This window comes from Quercus lobata, chromosome 2, assembly GCF_001633185.2.
Source record: "Quercus lobata isolate SW786 chromosome 2, ValleyOak3.0 Primary Assembly, whole genome shotgun sequence".
Classification (NCBI taxonomy): domain Eukaryota; kingdom Viridiplantae; phylum Streptophyta; class Magnoliopsida; order Fagales; family Fagaceae; genus Quercus; species Quercus lobata.
The window spans coordinates 102,328,096-102,348,792 of NC_044905.1; the positions used below are offsets into that span (position 1 = coordinate 102,328,096).

At 35.3% G+C, this 20,697-nt stretch overlaps 1 protein-coding gene across 3 annotated transcripts; it reads left to right on the plus strand.

Moving 5' to 3' along the window:
* The first annotated feature begins 1,419 nt into the window (after window positions 1-1,419).
* Window positions 1,420-20,301, plus strand: LOC115977605 (probable disease resistance protein At4g27220). 3 transcript variants are annotated; one of them, XM_031099550.1, is made up of 5 exons: window positions 1,420-1,771; window positions 1,861-1,918; window positions 16,388-18,967; window positions 19,058-19,373; window positions 19,763-20,301. In XM_031099550.1, exons 3-4 carry the CDS (start codon window positions 16,390-16,392, stop codon window positions 19,327-19,329), a joined length of 2,850 nt encoding a protein of 949 aa, XP_030955410.1. In that variant the 5' UTR covers window positions 1,420-1,771; window positions 1,861-1,918; window positions 16,388-16,389; the 3' UTR covers window positions 19,330-19,373; window positions 19,763-20,301. The 3 variants fall into 3 exon arrangements, with proteins under 3 accessions (XP_030955410.1, XP_030955409.1, XP_030955408.1); XM_031099549.1 differs by having other exon boundaries at window positions 16,388-19,355; XM_031099548.1 differs by having other exon boundaries at window positions 1,421-1,771; window positions 16,388-19,373.
* The last annotated feature ends 396 nt before the right edge of the window (window positions 20,302-20,697 follow it).

Consider the following 20,697-nt stretch of genomic DNA (forward strand, 5'->3'; position numbering starts at 1 on the left):
ACACATCACATCACTAAAAAAAAGTAATTTTTTGTCTTCACAATATTTATGAATATGCCACTGTATTCATATTCATAGAGAAACGAAAATGTTGAAAAGTTGTATTCATTTTTTTGTATTCGAAATTCGACTTTTAAGATATTGAAAATAAAAACTAAATACAAATGTCAAAACCAAACTAGTTTTTTAGTGATGAAACCCACTAAAAACTGAAAATGAAAACAAAAGTGGTTTTTTTAGCTAACCAAATAAGCCCTTAATTATTATATATTTAGTTTTAGTGGATTTCAATTAGCTCAACTGATAAAGTCTCTTGTGATTGAAAAAAAGATCATCTAGAGCGAATGCCATGAATTGAAACTATTTCTATATAATAATAATAATAAAAAAAGATTTGTTTCTCAAAAAAAAAAAAAGATTTTTTTATCCTAGCAAGAGTCTATTTGTAAACCATCACTTAAACACATCATTTGGTTAATTAATAGATGTTACTTTTGGTGAACAACTTGACAATCAAAATCAATTACACTTATTGATGGAGAAAGTATAAATAGGAAAGCAACGTTAAATTATTCTAGCATTCGAAAAAAGCATTTGTTCTCCATTGAAAGAATTTCTAAGGTGAAGGCCATGCATTAGAATAATTCTTTCATAATTCATTATTTTATAGTAAATTTAATTGCTTACATGTACGTCTCCACGCGCGGCTTACGGTTTTTTTTTTTTTTTTTTGTGGTCTCAATTTAGTTTTCATTATTTGTAACATTGCTCTATTATTAATATGGACCCAAACCTCACTCCATTTGGTCTTTATACTTTTGTCAATGACTAAAGGAGCAGGTCTTATACTTTGTTAATGGCTAAGTTATCAGGAGCGGAACTATCTCTATGAAAATATTTATTTATTTATTTATTTATTTTATCCTATCAAGAGTCTATTTGTAAACCATCACTTAAAACATCATTTGGTTAATTAATAGATATTACTTTTGGTGAACAACTTGACAATCAAAATCAATTACACTTATTGGTGGAGGAAGCATAAATAGGAAAGCAACGTTAAATTATTCTAGCATTTGAAAAAAGCATTTGTTCAATAGGAAAGCAAAGTTAACTTATTCTAGCATTCGAAAAAAGCATTTGTTCTCCATTGGAAGTATTTCTAAGGTGAAGGCCACGCATTAGAATAATTCTTTCATAATTCATTATTTGATAGTAAATTTAATTTTTTATATGTACGTCTCCATAGTTTACTGTTTTTTTTTTTTTTTTTCAATTTAGTTTTCATTATATGTAATATTGCTCTATTATTAATAGGATGTGGCTTATGTCCGATGAAAGTTATCATTGGACATGTTGAATTGCGGACACATGTCCACTCTTAAACACATGTCTGAATCCTGCCGTATCTGGTGAAAATTTTCACTTGACACAGGCCCTACCTTTATTAATATGGGCCGGTTTGGTCTTTATACTTTTGTCAATGACTAGAGAAGCAGGTCTTTATACTTGGTTAGTGGCTAGGTAGAGTAGCAGGAAGTTCCAGATCTTCTTCCTGGTACTCAAAAAAAAAAAAAAAATCTCCTTAATTTGTGATTTCCTTGAGCTGTACTAAATTAAAGAGGCGAGTTTTCATAATTGTAACTTTGCTGTTCTATGACTCCGGTGGGGACAAAACTTACCCTGTCTAGTCTTTACTTTGTCAGTGGCTTATAAGGGAAGCCGGAAGTTCCATATCTCTTTGTTGGTGATTTTCATGAGCTGCAGTAAGGTAGTTTCGTAATTTTAAGTTTTTAACACTGCTCTATTGTTAGTGGAGGGCCAGGACTTTAATGGTCTAGTACTTTTTCTTGGAATTAGGTAAGGGGAGCCGGAATTGCATAACTCCTTGTTGGTGATTTTCTTGAGCTGTTCTAAGGTCAGTCTTCTTTATCCACATATACTATTCTCTCATTCCTGGTTAGGTTTATGCGTTTGGAAATTGAAATGGACTGCTTAAAGCTTATTACGCTACTCTATACATATATGCCCTCTCACTTTGACCGGGAAAATGACTAAGCTGTATGCCATTTGGGTGTTCAATTCGGCCGGGATTAACTGTCTTCTTTGTCAAATCTGATCTGATTGGAATTTGGGTGGAAGAAACTCCCGTGATTGTTAATCATGTCCAAAGAGACGTACTTTCTATTGGTCTTTCGACCAGTTAGTCTATGAAATTGTTATATATATATATATATATATATATTCATATTATAATTAAAAAATTAAAAAAACAAAAACGGTCTTCTTTATTAAATCTGATCTGATTTTTAACTTTCATTATTAAACTCTTTTTTTATTTTAATGAAATAAAATAATTTAAGAAGGTAAATAGGTAATAGTTAGCTGGAATAGTTTCTCAACATTCTATTAGAAAATCGAACCATTAAATGCATTTTCTGTTATAGGTGTTTTTTTTTTTTTTTTGAGAAATGTTATAGGTTTTACTTGTTGACTGTGATTTGATACCGTTAATACTTACTAATATCATACCAAATGCTATTTACCACACCAAAACTTACTTTAGTAACTTATTTCATCAATTTTAGCACATTATTTCCAATACGCTCTACATTACATCTTCTATTTTAAAATTACACAGCATCAAAATAATAATAATAAATTCAAATATATTAAAAAATGAACAAAAACAAAAACAAAAACCAATTCAATCCAAGCACCACTGTTTATCACCCCCACATCTCCCTACCACTACCATTAAAACCCACCATCAGAGACACCAAAACCATGAAAAGCTAGAAGTTTGTCCTCAAAACCAAAGCCATGAAAACCCACCAAGTTGTAAAGAAAAAGCTCGCTCCTTTTTCTGCCACGTGTTCATCTTGCGGGCAACACTTACTTTCACGTAGGGTTGTTCATGGGTCAGGCTTGTGCCCAACCTGGACTCGACCCGAATAATTCGAGTGGATGAAAATATAACCCGAAACCGATCCGAATGATTTGGTTGGATCTTTCAGTTCGGGTCTCGTCGATTTCAGGTTGTATCAGGTCGGTCTTGAGTTTTATCATCAAGGTCGATATTTGGCTGGATTCATCGAGATCTAGCTTAGATTTTGTTGGATAACGGCGAGATCTCGTGGGATCTGGACTAGATCTCGACGGATCTCAATGAGGTCTCGTCGGATTTGGTCCAGAATGAGTGTGAAGCTTACAGGCAAGTCGGGTTTCACGAGTTTTGAACTAGGGTCGGGTTAGAGAGTTTTGAACTCGCGTTTGACCACCAGAGTTGTTGGATTGGGTGGCGGTGGATCGGATGCGGGCGGGTTGGGCAGGTGGGCGGGCTGCTTGAACTCCCCTACTTTCACGGAAGTGAACTTCTTCAGCTAGCAACAGTGACCAAGGCTCAAGTACTCTACCCAATTACAATGTAATCCCAAAAATACATGAAAATCTATGCAGAATTACAAGTTAATTAATTTGGCATAGAATTGAGACAACAAAAACATGGATATAACGTAAATTAAGTGACATTTTATATATATCATGTTTGCATTTTCATTAATATTTTTTATAATTAAAAAAAGAGTGTCATAAATAACCTTGCAGTTTCAAAAGTTACACACATGCACACATATATTTATACTAGCTTGTAAATCCATGTATATGCATGAGTACATTTTAAAATATGCAATTAGAAGCATTTTATAATAAGCTAAATATAGTTATTATTATATTTTGTTAACTCTTAAAAAAAGCATTGTAAGAATATTCTTTAGTAAAAAATGCAAATTGTTCATGCTTTTGTATTTTATTTTAGAAAAAAAAAAATTAGAGGAAATAACATTCCCCAGAAACTGAGTTAAAAAAACTTAAATTTTAATAACTTACCACGAATAGGTATAGAGCCTTGAGACAAAGGATGAGATATATCAAACACTTGCTTAAGAGGAAACAACTTGAAACAATCAAGATGAGTGTGACTAGAAGCACCACAATGGTGACAAACATGAGTAGTTTTAGAATTACTAGATTTCCTAGGTGGGTGTTTAGATTTGGAGGTTGACAAAGGCACCAACTTAGCACAATTTGGCCTAAAATGACCAACAACATGATAATGATGACAAGTGGGACAAATTCATATTTTCTTGTAGCCTAGGAGAGGATTTAGACATAGGTTTTTTGAAATTTCAGATTCAACATAAATTTTTTCACCTCTGTCTATCCTAGCTACATTAGCCTTCAACTATTCTTCATTATTCTTTTTAAATGGAGGAATATAAAAATAATAATAATCTTTTGAGTTAGGCTCATCAACAGGCTTGACACTAATTAATTTTTCTACTTCAACTTTAAATTCAATTAGTTGCTCTTCCTAGCTTTTAATTTTATCCACTTGAGATGAAATTTGATTTTTCAAAAATTCATTTAATTTATTGGCTTCATCCAATTTTACAATCAATTCACCTTTTTCAAGTTTGATCTCCTCAAGTTTAGCCTCTAATTTTGTTTTCTTTTAAGAGATTTGAAAAAATAGTTTATAAAGCTTATTATAAGCTTCTTGAAGGTCATCATCATCATTCATTACATTCATTAAATTAACTAATTACCCAAGTTGATTAATTAGTCCAAGTTACATGCAAATTAAGGTACAATAAAATCACCAATCTAAATCAAATGTAGTGGAAAATAAGTTTGACACGGTAATTTGATCAAGATGGGAAAAATCATTGTAGGCAAAACCCTACTGGGTGAATTTTAGGTTATCACTCCCGAATAATCCACTAACAATAATAGAGGTTACAAATACAAGGAATCTTACACTATCCCAAAGTACCTACCTACAGCAAAACCTCAACTACAATCCCTAGTTGGACTACTTATTGTAATAGACCTTTCCTTTGCACAAATATCCTATTTATGACTAACAGCACAACAACTCTTTTGATTGTTGTAGCTGATTTTTGCAACAGTTTTACACAAACCCCCCATAAAATCTTCAATTGTTAGTACTAGAGATTTTGCTTATTTTTTGAACTCACAGGTTCAATAAGTCGATGCTAGGGTTTCAATATGAAATGCCTTAGGTTTTCTATCACAACCACCTTATTTTTATAGAAGTTTAATGGGCTTTTAAATAGCTCTCCAACTAGGTTTAAAAACCCATAAAAAATAGGCACCTAAATAAAATATTGCTGGCTAGAAAAAAAATTCCAGTAACTCAATAGATTGAAAGGTATCGAGATCCATTAAGTCTTGATAGATTGACAAGTATCAAAAGGTATCTAAGTCCTATTCTGACATCTTTTCTTGATTAGTTTCTTAAGCAATCTTGTGTTTTCAATAATATCACTTGTTTATTCAACCAAAATATTCTTGAACACACTAGAAACTAAGACTCAATTACTAACGTGCGTTTTGCCAATACATAAATATATGACCCTTACAAACACAAAACAAGACATTCTCCCCGATTTTGCACATTAAGCACCAATCTATGATGATTATCCCTTATTGTCGAAGGTTTCTTGTAGAGTTGTAGTCAAGTTCTTAGCTAGGTGTATGAAAAAAGCCACACTTGGTAGAACATGAGCTTCCAAATTCTCTGCCTAGGAAATGGGTTCTTATCTCCTCTCAGTGTCTTATAATAACCCTTCACTTGGAAGCCTTGAAACTTCAACGAGATCCATTCCAATTTGTCTTCCTCCCCATTAGGTAATTTCTTAGTATGTGTATATATATATATCCTCCATTAATTAAACCATATGTTCTAGTTCACAATCTTGCACCTCTCTAATGTATAATGGATTCCAATAAAAGCTCCCATTTGTGTTATATATATAATCCGTAACCTCAGTGTCTTTGTCCCAGACAAAAAGAAAGAGGCTAAGATATCTCTCCTTAAGGAGGTGGGATCTTATACGTACGCCAGCATATAAGACTTATGTCTCACTAAGTGCATACAAGAATTTCCCCTCCTTAAAGAGTGGTCTTATCATTCCTCAAATCATGCCAAAAACGTATTCTAGCATTGTCACCAACAGCAGATCAGATAAAAGTGAGATGTTGTTCCATCTTTTTCAAATATTATTCCACAAGCCCACACTATAAGGCCCTTTTGTGGTTTGACCTCAACAAAGCCACCACCAGAGAAAGCCCCTTTGTATTCTCCATGCCTTTTGCCACGCCTGTAGCTGTAGGCAACAAAGATAAAGATAAGAATAGTTGGAAATAAAGTGATAAACTACTTTTAATAAGGACGAGGTTATGAGTTTGAGATCCACTAAGTGCATGTGTAACTTCCTTTCCAAAAAAAGAAGGTGCATCTGTAACTTATGTATAAAAAAAAGGGTAATAAGTTTCACCCTTTTTGATGAGGACAATTTCTTCCTGCCAACCAATCTCCTTTTCATCCTCTCAATGATAAATTGATAATGTCCAAGATGTGCCTTGCCTTGAAGCAGGTTCCCAGAGGCAAACCCAAATATTTCATAGGAAAAGAGGAAACACGACAGCCATGATTGCTTTAAAATTCATAAAAACATTCAACCCCTCTCCAATTGGCACAATTTCAGTTTCGTTCTCATCTATCCTCAAACTTGATACTGCCTTAAAACAAATAAGGATACATCTCAAATAGCAAAGTTGAGTTGGGCTTGCATCATAGAAAATGGGTGTATTATCAACAAAAATGATATGGGGGATCATCATAGTTACATCCCTAATTAAAAAAATTAAAAAATTAAAAAAGAAAAAGAAAAAAAGATAGAGTATAGTATGAATAACTTCCGTTTTTTTTTAATCACTAATTTTATAATAGCCTCTGACCATGTGCTTGTAAGGAATTTAACCAAAATCCCAACATGTGAGAAACAAAACAAATAGAGAAAACACACGCCAAAGAAAAACAATCACATGCACAAGACAATATTTACGTGGTTCGGTAATTTGCCTACGTCCACGGAGTTGCAGGGATTTACTATTATTAGGGAAAAATACAGAGTAAAACTTGCGGCTATAATATTTCTCTCTCACCCACAAGACAAGAAAACACTATTCTTTCTTCTTATGCGGCTGCTAGGTTATTGGGAATTATCTCTCATAGCTTCCCTTAATCTCAAACCTAATATATATATATTTATATATATGTCAAAGTCGGCTGAAGAGGTTCCTATTACAAATAGGATTCGGTCAACTAAGGTTAGATTGACTTCGGCTTGTGGCAATTCAAGCCACACACGGGCCCACTTCAACAAATCTCCACCTTGGCTTGAATTGATCAAGCTACACTAGCAAACTCCTCCATCAGCTCCACCTTAGCCCTTAAGGGCTCACAAGCTGCAAACATCAACCACAATCCTCCATAACACAATCCCTCATCCCTGCAATTCATCCTCCCGTCCTCAAGCTAGAAGACCAATTGAAGCTGCGCACAGCTTCAACTTCTCAATAGTGACACCCTTAGTCAACATGTCTGCCGGGTTCTTAGATCCACAAATCTTCTTAAGTATTACCAGTTTATCTTCAACAAGATAACGGATAAAGAGGTATTTTGTCTGTATGTGCTTCGACTTTGAATGAAAAGCCGAATTTTTGGCAAGAAAGATTGCACTCTGACTGTCACTGTGTGGAATGCCCATCTTTTGCTTTTTACCCAATTCATCTAAGAAACCATGTAGTCAAATCATCTCCTTTCTAGCTTCAGTTGCTGCAACATACTCAACTTCTGTAGTAGACAAAGTGACAATCTTTTGCAGATTTGAACCCCATGATATAGCTGTACCACCTAGAGTAAATACAAATCCAGTAGTACTCTTTCTACTATCAATATCACCAGCAAAATCAGCATTTACATAACCCTGCAGTTTCAAACTTGCACCTGTGAAGCAAAGACATGTATCTAATGAACCCTTCAGATATCTCAGAATCCACTTGACTGCCTCCCAATGCTGCTTTCCAGGCCTACTCATGAATCTGCTCACAACTCCCACTGCATGTGCAATGTCTGGCCTTGTATACACCATAGCATACATCAAGCTGCCAATAGCTGAGGCATAGGGCACCTTGCTCATGTGGTCCCTTTTTTCTTCTGTCTTCGGTGACTGTTCTTTGCTTAGTTTGAAATGACTACCCAAGGGTGTGCTCACTAGTTTAGCTTCATTCATGTTGAACCTGCTAAGAACTTTCTTCATATACTCTGACTGTGAAAGCTTCAATGTACCATTGGCCTTGTCTCTAATGATTCTCATACCAAGGATTTGCTTTGCAGCTCCCAAATCCTTCATTGCAAACTATTTGGACAATTGCTTCTTCAGATTATTAATCTCCTCAATGCTAGACCCTGTAATAAGCATATCATCCACATACAACAATAATATAATGTAAGAATTGTCAAAAGACTTAACATAGCAACAGTGATCAGCTTCACATCTCTTGAACCCAATTCTATGCATAAAACTGTCAAATTTCTTGTACCACTGTCTGAGAGCTTGTTTTAGGCCATACAAGCTATTTCTCAATTTGCAGACTAGATTCTCTTGTCCTTGAGCAATGAACCCTTCTGGCTGAATCATGTAAAGGTCTTCCTCCAAATCACCATGAAGGAATGCTGTCTTCACATCGAACTGCTCAAGATGTAAGTTTTCTGCAGCCACCATTCTCAGTACCAGTCTGATTGTTGACATCTTCACAACTGGAGAAAATATCTCTGTGTAGTCTATGCCTTCCTTCTGCTGGAACCCTTTAACAACTAATCTGGCCTTGTAACGTTTACTACCATCATGCTCATTCTTTATTCTGTATACCCACTTGTTGTGCAAAGCCTTCTTTCCTACTGGCAATTCAGTCAGTTCCCATGTCTGATTCCCCAACAAGGAATCCATCTCATCCTTCATGGCTAACTCCCACTTGCTTGAATTCTCATCTTGCAAGACTTCATCATAACACTCTGGCTCACCACCATCAGTCAACAGGAGATAATTTAAAGTGGGTGAATAATGTTGTGGAGGTCTAATGTTTCTAGAAGATCTACGGACTTCAGCTACAGGTGTACTCAGATCTACCTGTGAATTTACATTCTCCTTATCTTCTTCACCCCTTTTCTGGACAGTACCTTCAGTCAATTCATCTAAGTTAACAAACTCAGATTTCTTTTGATCTATCTCTGTAACATCTGACACTACAGTTGACCTGTCTTTGTACATAACCTGTTCATTAAATATCATATTTCTACTTCTGATGATTTTCCTATTTTGTTCATCCCAAAACCTATAGCCAAATTTCTCATCACCATAGCCAATGAAAAAACATATTTTAGACTTTGTATCAAGTTTACTACAAGCATCAGAATCAATATGATCATAAGAAACACAACCAAAAACTTTTAAGTGTGAAAACTTTACCTCTTTACTGCTTCAAACCTCCTCAAGAAGTCTGAACTCCATGGGAACTGAAGGTCCTTGGTTTATCAAGTAAGCTGCAGTGCTAACAACATCAGCCCAAAAAGTTTTTTGTAGTCCAGCATGCAACCTCATACTCCTAGCACGCTCATTGAGAGTTCTGTTCATGTGCTCAGCCACACCATTCTGCTGTGGTGTCCCAGGAATGGTCTTCTCCATCCTAATTCCCTGTGCAGCACAATACTCACTGAACCCTCCATCTATGTACTCTCCTCCATTATCTGACCTCAAACATTTTACTTTCAAACCTGTTTCTATCTCAACCATGGCCTTCCACTTCTTAAAAGTTTCAAATACATCAGATTTATTTTTCAGAAAATAAACTCATATCTTTCTGCTTGAGTCATCAATGAAAGTGATGTAGTACCTTGAACCTCCAAGGGATGCAACCAGAGAAGGCTCCCACAAATCAGTGTGTACTAACTCCAATTTTTCAGCTTTCGATGTCCTGCCAGTTTTCAAGAAGCTCGCTTTTTTCTGTTTTCCTAAGATGCAACTTTCACACATGTTAAAATCAATGGACTTCAATTCTGGTAGTTTTCCTTTTGACAACAGCATCTTCATCCATTTCTCACTCATGTGGCCAAGTCTGTAGTGTCATAGGCTTGTATCAGTACTTGCATCAGCAACTGCAATTGTGTCTCTTGGACTTGAGGTCATGTACAGAGTACCGGTTTTCTTTCCACGAGCCAATACCCTAGCTCCCTTTGTAACCTTCCAAGTACCACCAATAAATAGTATTGCATGCCCTTCATCATCAAGTTGTTCAACAGAAATCAGATTCCTCCTTAGGTTAGGAGTATCTCGAACCTTCTCCAGTAACCAAACAGATCCATTGGGCAACAATATCCGGACGTTTCCCATACCTACAACATCCAAGACTGAACCATCAGCCAAATACACCTTACCAAAATCACCTGCAACATAATTCTGTATGATTTCTCGGTGTGGAGTGGTATGAAACGAAACTCCTGAATCCAAAACCCAATCATCAAGTAGACTGTCTACTGCAAGAAGTAATGCATCCTGTACCTCTTCTATTACAGCATTAGCAGAATCATCTCTATTCTTTTTCTTAGGACTTTAGCATTGATTCCTAAAGTGACCTGCTTTCCCACAGTTCCAGCATTGTACTTGTTGGCCTGATCTAGATTTGCTTCTGTTCCGATTAGAATTTTTGGATTTTGATCTGCCTCGGTTTGAATTTCTGTTATTACCTCTGCCTCTTGTCTCAAGGTTTAGGGCAGAACCAGATCCTGAGGTTTCGCCTGCATCTCTTCTGCGAATCTCCTCAGCCAGAATTAAATCTCGTATGTCATTGTACTTCAGCTTTTCTTTTCCTGTAGAATTGCTTACTGTCATCCTCATTGCCTCCCAACTGTTTGGCAAAGAAGCCAAGACGATCATAGCACGAATCTCATCATCAAAATCAATTTCTACAAACGACAATTGATTTGTGATAGTATTAAATTCATTCAGATGTTGTGCTACTGATGCATTCTCTGCCATCTTCAAATTGAACAATTTCTTCATCAGATGCACCTTATTGTTTGCGGACGGTTTTTCATACATACCGGATAACGCCTTCATTAAATCTGTTGTGGTCTTCTCCTTTACAACATTGTGTGCAACAGACCTAGACAGAGTTAACCTAATAACTCCCAATACCTGTCTGTCAAGAAGAGCCTATTCCTCAACCTTCATAGCCTTAGGTTTTTCCCCTAGAAGCGGTAGATGCAACTTCCTCCCATAAAGGTGATCCTCGATTTGCATCCTCCAAAATCCAAAGTCTGTGCCATTTTCTATTCCAGACGCCTTTCCTGCTTCCTCTGCCATTGCTCCCACTCAAACCTAACCCTAGGCTCTGATACCAGTTGTAGGGAATTTAACCAAAATCCCAACCTGTGAGAAACAAAACAAACAGAGAAAACACACGCCAAAGAAAAACAATCACACGCACAAAACAATATTTACGTGGTTCGGTAATTTGCTTACGTCCACGGAGTTGCAAGGATTTACTATTATTAGGGAAAAATACAGAGTAAAACTTACGGCTATAATATTTCTCTCTCACCCACAAGATAAGAAAACACTATTCTTTCTTCTTATGCGGCTGCTAGGTTATTGGGAATTATCTCTCATAGCTTCCCTTAATCTCAAACCTAATATATATATATATATATATGTCAAAGTCGGCTGAAGAGGTTCCTATTACAAATAGGATTCGGTCAACTAAGGTTAGACTGACTTGGGCTTGTGGCAATTCAAGCCACACATGGGCCCACTTCAACAGTGCTTATGCTCAAATTTTGTTTCTCTTTCACATTTTTTTTTTTTTGTAAGTGTTCAACTCTATCAAAAATAAACCCAAGTTGATATAATCTAAAAAAAAAGAAGTTAGAAGGCGTAAGGAGAGGTAGTGCCTAATTTTATGGGATATAGAGAAACATGGTGAAAAAAAAAAGCTGTTTTTATTACTATTTTAAATTTATCTAAAATTTAGGAGGTTTATATAGACTCCACATATTAGAGTCTATGGCTTAAATAAAGTCCACAGCTTAGAGTCTATAGTTAAAATTTCTTGAAAGCCCCTTAAATAATAATAGTATAGAGTATAGATTTTTTTTTTAGAGGAAACGATAATAGACTTTTATTAATTGAAAATCATGCTATACAATGAGAAAAATAAAAAGAGGGAGCATTAAACAATGACATCATCATTCTCTTTTATAGCACTATCAAGTGCTAGAGTCACATGAATATAATAAAAGGAACACTAAAAAAATACATAAAAAAAACACTTTCACAAATCAAATTAATATCCTCAAGAATCCATGCGACTTCTAGTGGGCAAATTCTTTTCAAATTCACGCTTTGAGTTTTCATATTGTGAAAGGGGTTAGAGACCAACCTCGGCTGCGGGATGCATTGAATTCTTTTGTTCTTTTACTGATAGCTTGCCTCTTGTAATAAGCTTCAATAGCATTTTCTGAACTTTTTTCAGCACCTCGTTTTTTTGTGGTGACACCAAGGGAGAAGGAATAATCTGTTGGAATTTTTCCACTACTCCTAAGCATACGTTTTTGAAAGCTCGGATTTGTGTGAATACACAAAAACTTGTTTAGACCCCTAATTAAAAGTTACGGCTCGGTTGTTTTTACTCTAACTTAAACTAAGTGCGGAATAAGAGTAAATGCGAGCGAACAAACAATAAAACTACTCTAAGCCATATTCATTAAATAACAACAATAAAATGAAAGTTAAAAGAGTAGGGAAGAAGAATGCAAATACAAGATAACACCGAGACGTGTTATTAAAGAGGAAACCAAAGAACTCGACAAAAAACTTCTCTGCCGCCCTCCAAGTGGTAAATCGATCTACTAGAGAATAAGTTGGAGTACACGAATAATAAAAGACCCTCCAAGCCTAGTCTACCTCATGTACTTGAGCCCTCCAAGCTCCTGCTACCAACTGACTTGATGAAGTCTTGTCTTCTCTAGCTTTTTGAATCACGCAACTCAACCTGATTGCATCCGCCAAACGATTGGCTTCTTCCAATGCTTTCTAGTAGCACTGAAACCTCACTTTACACTCAGAATGGGTATGGTAAGTGTTTGGGCTATCAACCTTTCAAGGATTTGGATATGGAGAGGTAGGAGTTGAGGAAAACCACAAAGGATTGTGTAGAGGATTGTGGGTATAACAATCTCTAACTCTCAAGGGTAATAATATCTAGGATTTTCTCTCTAAAAAGCACTCCTTACAATATATGGGTAATGAGGGTATACATAGTGTGGGTGAAGAATTGGTGGAGCAGATATGCCAAAATAGCAAAACAGAATGTTTCACGGGTATTTCACTGGAAGGTCTTACCCGCGAATTACTCGCAAAAACTAGCTGTCATGACTTTTTGCATTCTAGTCATGTGCTCTGCATGTGGCTCACTTCGCGGGATAGCTTCTCGCGAATCTTCTTGCAAAATCCACTTTGTCTTCAATAAGAGCTTAAGTCTTCACACTCTTTCTCACACACAACCCATACAATAAAATCCCACATAAAATACAAGGTAAACAGGATTAAACATAATTACAATCAAATTTGGCACGGAATTAAAACCAACACAAAATAGTTATAAATAAAAACTTTATAGTTTCCTAGTCCTTAAGGAAGACTTGGTATGGCCCAATTTCTCTTCATGAACAGTTGGAATCATTTCCATATCTTCATCCTTATCCAATTCAAAAATTTCCTTGACATATATAGATGAACTCACCAACTTATCTCCTAATACTGAGTCTGTTGTTGTGAAAAAGATACTTCTTCTGATTTAACAGACATCACACCTTTTTCTACATGAGAGAGACGAAAGCGTTTCCACATCTCCTCCAGGGACGCATCCATTAGCGAAGATTACTCAATTTGAAGAAAGATATTAATTGTTGCAAGAATGGGAGGTATAGAGAAGGGAGATTTAGCAAGGAATAATTATCCTTACAACAATCAGGTATCACCGAATGGATAAGGGGGATGGGAGATCAAACAAAGAACAAAAATCCCCTATGACAATCTGGTATCACAGATTGGAAGAGTTTGGATCTTGCGTGAAAAAACACAAGTTGGGGCTTCCACTTTTCAAGACCTAAGGGAGTCTAGGAGAGAGAAGTTTTTATCCTAGTATAGATACTTACATCTTCTAAATAGATTAAGTTGAGGATACTTAATTTGCATGTGAAAAATTAGGAATCTAAACAAGGAAAATCCCTTAAATGGTAGTAAGATAGATTAAACAACCATGACTCCACGAACTAAAGATTCGGGCTTATTCTAACAAACCCAAAATTACATATCAATACCGACTAAAACAACTCTACCAATCCCATGCAAAAGCAGCCCCCATTACTACACATCTACTAAGTGGGAACCAAGCACGTAATGCACTATATATCACTCTTAGTATCCTACATGAATTCTGATGACCCACAACCCAAATTCATCTATGTATGTATCACAAAATCACTCGTGACATACTAGTATAATTTTTCTCTAAAGTTTATAATTCACGTGGTGAATACGTGCTTGAGCTACTTAAATTCAATGGGGAAAAAGGACCTTTGAGTTACTTTTATTTTATATTTGAAACATTAATATAAATAACAAATTATCATTACTTGCTTTATTACTCAAATAAAAAAAAATGTAACTTTTTCCAGAAAAAAAAAAATTAAGGGTAAATTATATAAATGGTCTTTAACCTTTACACCTTACGTAAATTTGGTCCTTAACTTTTTAATAATGTGTCAATTTGGTTTCTACTATTAACTCTTGAACGGAAATTACTAACGTGTCCAACAGACTAAATAAAAAAAATTATTTCTTTGCAACGTAAGCAGACATCTCAAATGCCACCTCATATTACAAAATCCAAAGAACAAAATGGAATCATGTCTCTGCCTCAACAAATCAAACCAAACCCCAAAATCACAAATTCAAATCATTGTAATGCACATAGAGAATAAGAACAAAGGCTCTTTCTTTTTTCTTTCTTTTTTGGCAAAATGGAACAGATGCTCAAAAGCTTATATTCCAATCAACAAATTAAACAAAATCCAGTCCCAACACAAACTCCAAGACCACAAATTCAAAGTAAACAATCACAGCAACACATTTCCACACACAGCACAAAAGCTCAATTTCAACCAATGCCCAATTCAACCCAATACCAAAATCTCCCATCTTTGTGCCAATTCAGTAAAATCCCGCATCACAAATATTCAATACAAAACCACAATAAAAGAGAGAGAGAGAGAGAGAGAGAGAGAGAGTCCTCACTAGAACCGCCAGTCCTCGCCATCTACAACCTTTGTTATCGACCAAAATGTGAAGCTGTTGTGTGTTGTGGTTTTGAGTGATGAGGGATGGTCTGATAATCGAATGAGAGAGTTAGGGATTTTTAAACTTTGATCCCAAATAGGACTTGCAAGAGGCAGGGCATGCTTCTATTTTGTTCTTTGTTTTGTTTTTTGTTTTTTGTTTTGTTTTGTTTTTTTTAATGTAATATGATGTGGCATTCTATGTGTCCACTACGTGCCAAAGAAATAATTTTTTATTCAATCCGTTAGACATGTCAGCAAATTATGTCCAAGAGTTAATAGTAGGGAATAAATTGACAAACAACAAAATATTAGAGATCAAATTAACACAATTTAAATGTTATGGATCAAATTGACACAAGGTGTAAAGATTACAAACCATTTATGTAATCTACCCAAAATAAATTATAAGCCCATGTATAGATAATCTTCATTGATGAAAAGAGTCTCATCTGTAAAGTCTTTTTCTAAGATTGTGAAATACTGTTGCTTTGAATTTGTATTTTAATCTTGTGAGTTCGCCCACTAACATTTCATGTTAAATATTAACATTGGTACACCATGTTGAATATGCTAGTATAGATATGGAAGCGGAAGCATAAAATATATAATACAATTACATACAAGGGTTATGTGGTTCAGCCTAACGGCTTACATCTATGGAGGAAACCCTAAAGGACTGCATCAATAATATTAAAGTGTAGTACAAATCTTGTGTTACAATGAATCATAACATGTGTATATATAGTAGATTAAACCCTAGACTAATAGACTTTTAGTAAAAGTAGGAGGATTGGCTTGCACACAAAATAGAATTAGACTTGGGGCTATGCTAATGGGCTAATATATCTCTAACACCATTGCTTTGAATTTGTATTTTAATCTTGTGAGTTCGTCCACTAACATTTCAGTGGAATCTAGTTGGCATCTTTGGACCAACCATGCCCTTGTTTGTGTTGTTAACTACAATTTAATCCTTATATCGTTGAACTGAAAAGTTAGTCTTCATTTTGCATTTTGAATTTCTGTCAACGTCTTAAATTTTATTTTGTTGTACCACAGGTATGTTGGGAACAGAGATAGTAGGTTCTGCAGTTGCAGCTGAGGTGTACAAAGATGGGAGACGGATTGTCAATAACATAAATCAGACTGTTAATTATGCGCATGACCTGAAAAAACACTATAAAAGGTTAACAGATATTGCAGAGAAGCTATCTGCTAGAAAGGAAGATATAGTGGCTGAAGCAAACAAATATAAGACGAAACAGTTCACTAGAGAATGCCAAGTTTGGATGTCTACAGTCACGAAGAGTGAAGAAGATGTGCAAAAACTGAAAACCAAGTACGAGAAAGTACGAGGTAAAAAGCGGTTATGGAGGGTATTTCACCATCGTTTCCGTGCAAAACTTAGCAAAAGCATGGCAGAGAAGTGCGGTGAACTACATATCCTCTGGTCAGATGCAAAATTTGAGAGGGGAATGATGGTTGAGAAATTGCCAGAATGTGTGAGAATTATGCATGCACCCAAGATAGAAGACAAGCCATCACTCCACTGCGTTGTTGAAGATATATTGAGCCTCCTAAGAGATGGGAATGTTAAAAAAATTGGACTTTGGGGAATGGTAGGAATCGGGAAAACAACAATAATGCAGAACTTAAATGACAATGAAGATATTGCTAAAATGTTTGATATTGTCATATGGGTTCATGTATCACGAGATTGGAGTGTAGAAAAGTTGCAACATGTAATTATAGATCGGCTAAAATTGAATATGGAGGGCATCACTAACGTTGATGAAATTGCTTGGAGAATATCTATGGAGTTGGAATGCAAGAGGTATCTACTTCTCTTGGATGAAGTTTGGCACATTCTGGATCTAAAAAAGATAGGTATCTATGGCAACCAAAAGGATAGCAAGGTGGTATTGGCGACTAGATATCATCAGATTTGTCATGAAATGGATGCGTTGATTATTATGAAACGAATGTCTGAAGTTGATGCATGGAAAATGTTTAAGGAAATAGTCGGTCAGAATATAAATATTTCAGGTGTTGAACCAATAGCCAAGCTAGTTGTTCGTGAGTGTGCTGGTTTGCCGCTCTTAATAGATAGGGTAGCAACCACCTTCAAATTTAAGGATAACGTCCACCTGTGGCGTGATGGATTAATTCTTTTGCGAAGATGGCGCAGTATCAAAGTCCAAGGCATGGATGAATTTATTGAGTGTCTAAAGTTTTGTTACGAAGATTTAGATGCTGACAATAAAAAATTTTGCTTTTTGTACACTGCATTATATCCTGAAGACTATGACATATATATAGATTATTTGTTGGAATGTTGGAAAGCTGAAGGTCTTATTCATGATGCTGATGATTTTAAAGTTGCACGTGGTAAAGGGCATACCATATTGGATGAACTTATCAAAGTATCTTTGCTAGAGAGGAGCAAGAAGATGAATCATGTAAGTATGAACAAAGTGTTGCGGAATATGGCCCTTAAAATTTCTTCCCAAAGCGAAGATTTTAAGATTTTGGTGAAAACCCAAGAGGAGCTACAAGAGCCCCCCAATGAGGAAGAATGGCAGCAGGTAAATCGAATCTCCTTGATGGATAGCAAATTGTGCATTTTACCAGAATTGCCAGATTGCAACAATCTTAAAACATTGCTGCTACAAAAAAATAATGACCTGAAAGTGATTCCTCATAGATTCTTTAGATACATGCAAAATCTACTAGTTCTAGACTTACACGGCACTGGAATTGCGTCATTACCATCATCTGTGTCTTGCTTGACGTGTTTAAGAGCATTGTATCTGAATTCTTGCATCAATTTAATGGGGCTTAAGTACTTAGAAGAACTAAAGCATCTTGAGGTGCTTGATATTCGACGAACTGGGATTAATCATTTACCAATTCAAATTGGATATTTGATTCAGTTGAAGTGTTTACGTATGTCCTTGTCAAATTTTGGCTTGGGAAAATCAGGGGATGTTGAATGTCATCAAAATGTCTTTTCAAATCTTTCTTTATTGGAAGAACTAAGAATTGATGTAGATCCGAACACTCGAAGGTGGGAGGGAGTTGTAAAGTCTATTGCAGAGGAGGTGGCTACCTTGAAATGTTTGACTTCTCTTTCAATTTTCTTTCCCGATGTGGACTGCCTTAAGAGTTTTATCTCGACAAGCGCATTGTGGAAGGAAATGCACTTCACATTCCACTTTTCTGTTGGTTATCATGGCTCATCAAGTTATCATATTCAAGATTGTTTTGAATACCAAATAAGGAAGTGTTTCAAGCTTGCAAATGGTGAAGGTGTAAATCCTGCAATTTCAGAGGTTCTTGCAAATTCTGAAACATTAGAATTGATTGGTCATAAAGGAGCTTCAAGATTATCAGATTTTGGTATTGAAAATATCAATAAAATGCGAGGTTGTTTAATTGAAGGCTGCGATGATATTGAAACAATTATTGATGGTGATAGTGAAAGAAGAAGTGCATTAGAAAACTTGGAAAAGATGTACATAAATAATGTCCCAAAATTAGAAAGCATATGGGAAGGTCCAGTACATAGTGGAAGCCTAGCTAACCTAACAAGTTTAATCTTAATGAAATGTCCGAAGTTGAAAAAAATATTCTCCAATGGTATGATTAAAGAACTCTGTAGACTTCAACACTTAAGAATTGAAGGAAGTCTTGAAATCAAAGAGATAATTACAAAATTTGAGAATAATGAGTTTGAACCCAAGGTGCTTCCCAAACTGAAAACGCTTGAGCTCTATGATCTTCCAAAAGTGAAAAGCATTTGTACTGATGACTCATTGGAGTGGCCATCTTTAGAGAATATTAAGATATCCATGTGCCAGTCGTTGACAAGATTGCCTTTCAACTGTGAGAACGCAGTCAATTTGAGATGTATTGAATGCCAACAATTATGGTGGAGTGCGTTGGTATGGAATGAAGATACTATTGAACAAAGATTACGGTCTATATGCATTTTCAACTAGTCTTTTCGGCTTCAGATTTCTTCACGGTAACTCTTTTGTGTAAGGTAATGGTAGAAATGTTTGTTCCATCAAATTTTTTTGGTTTGTGAGATTTAAAATTTTTATGTTCTTCCTTTTCAAGATATCATATGAATATGAGTCTATCAATTATCTTGACATGTGTGATTGTTTAGTATATGTGATACATGAATGTTAGAAAGAAACCTTTGTTATGGGTGGTCATGATTGTCTCAAATTTGTAATGAAAACTTTTGAACTTTTAAATTATACTATTAAAGGGATAGCCAAAACTACCATAGGTATTTTATCAACGATGATATTGTGAATAATGGAAAATTTTCTCTTATGGAAAATGTTGCTTCCATAAAGCATTTAAGGTCATGTATGTTGGATTTGGAAGCATGGTTTGACTAACAACTTTAACTTTATGCAGATGTCCAAAGTTGATTGAATAGCTTGAATTGAATGATGTCCTGAAATCTGAGAGAATACTGTGGGTTGGAACCTGGTGTGCTTTCAAGTCTAAAGATGCTTGTGCTTTCTCATCTTCTAAGAGCAAAAAGCGCTTAGATCAATGACTTATTGAAGTTGCCAACTTTAGAGAGAATTACGATATCCGTATACTAGTTATTGATAAGATTGTGCTTCAACAATGAGAATCCAATCAATTTGAGATGTGCTGAAGGGCATCAGTCATGGTGGAGTGCGTTGGTTGGCAAGAGATGCCATTGAACAAAGACTATGGTTTATATGCATGTTCAACTAACATTCTTCTTCGCAGCATTTCTTCTATGTTAGCTAGCGGTATAAATGTCTTCTCCATCAGCTTTTGGTTTGCTAGATTTAAAATTTTTATTATGTCCTTTTCGAGATAACATATGATTGTGAGTTAGTTTTTTATCTTAATATGTGTAATTATTTAGTATTTATGATACATGAATGTTAGATTCAAACCTTCCTTATTGGAGTTAATGATTGTCTCAAATCTTTTGTGAATTTTTTTTAACATTTTAAATTATGCCATTTAGATGGTAGTCTGCCTTTACTTAAGTTTTGGGTAGCCGTTAGCAAAAAAGAAAAAAGGTTTGGGCAGCCAAACCTACCCTTTTCGCATATTTCTAAGCTGTTTAGAAAAGATCGAAATTTTGATAGTTCATGATCGTCTGATTTTGCCACAACTTCGACTTGCCTAAAATGTTAAGAGTATTATTTACACTAGTCGCAAATCCACGTGATACTTGGGAAAATATGATATGATTATTTTTTATTGGATAATTATTGAACTAATATATTAGATTGTATATTTTTGAAAATTCAATATATGTTATTTGAAATTATGTTTTAAATTAGAAGTTTTTTGTAGTGTAA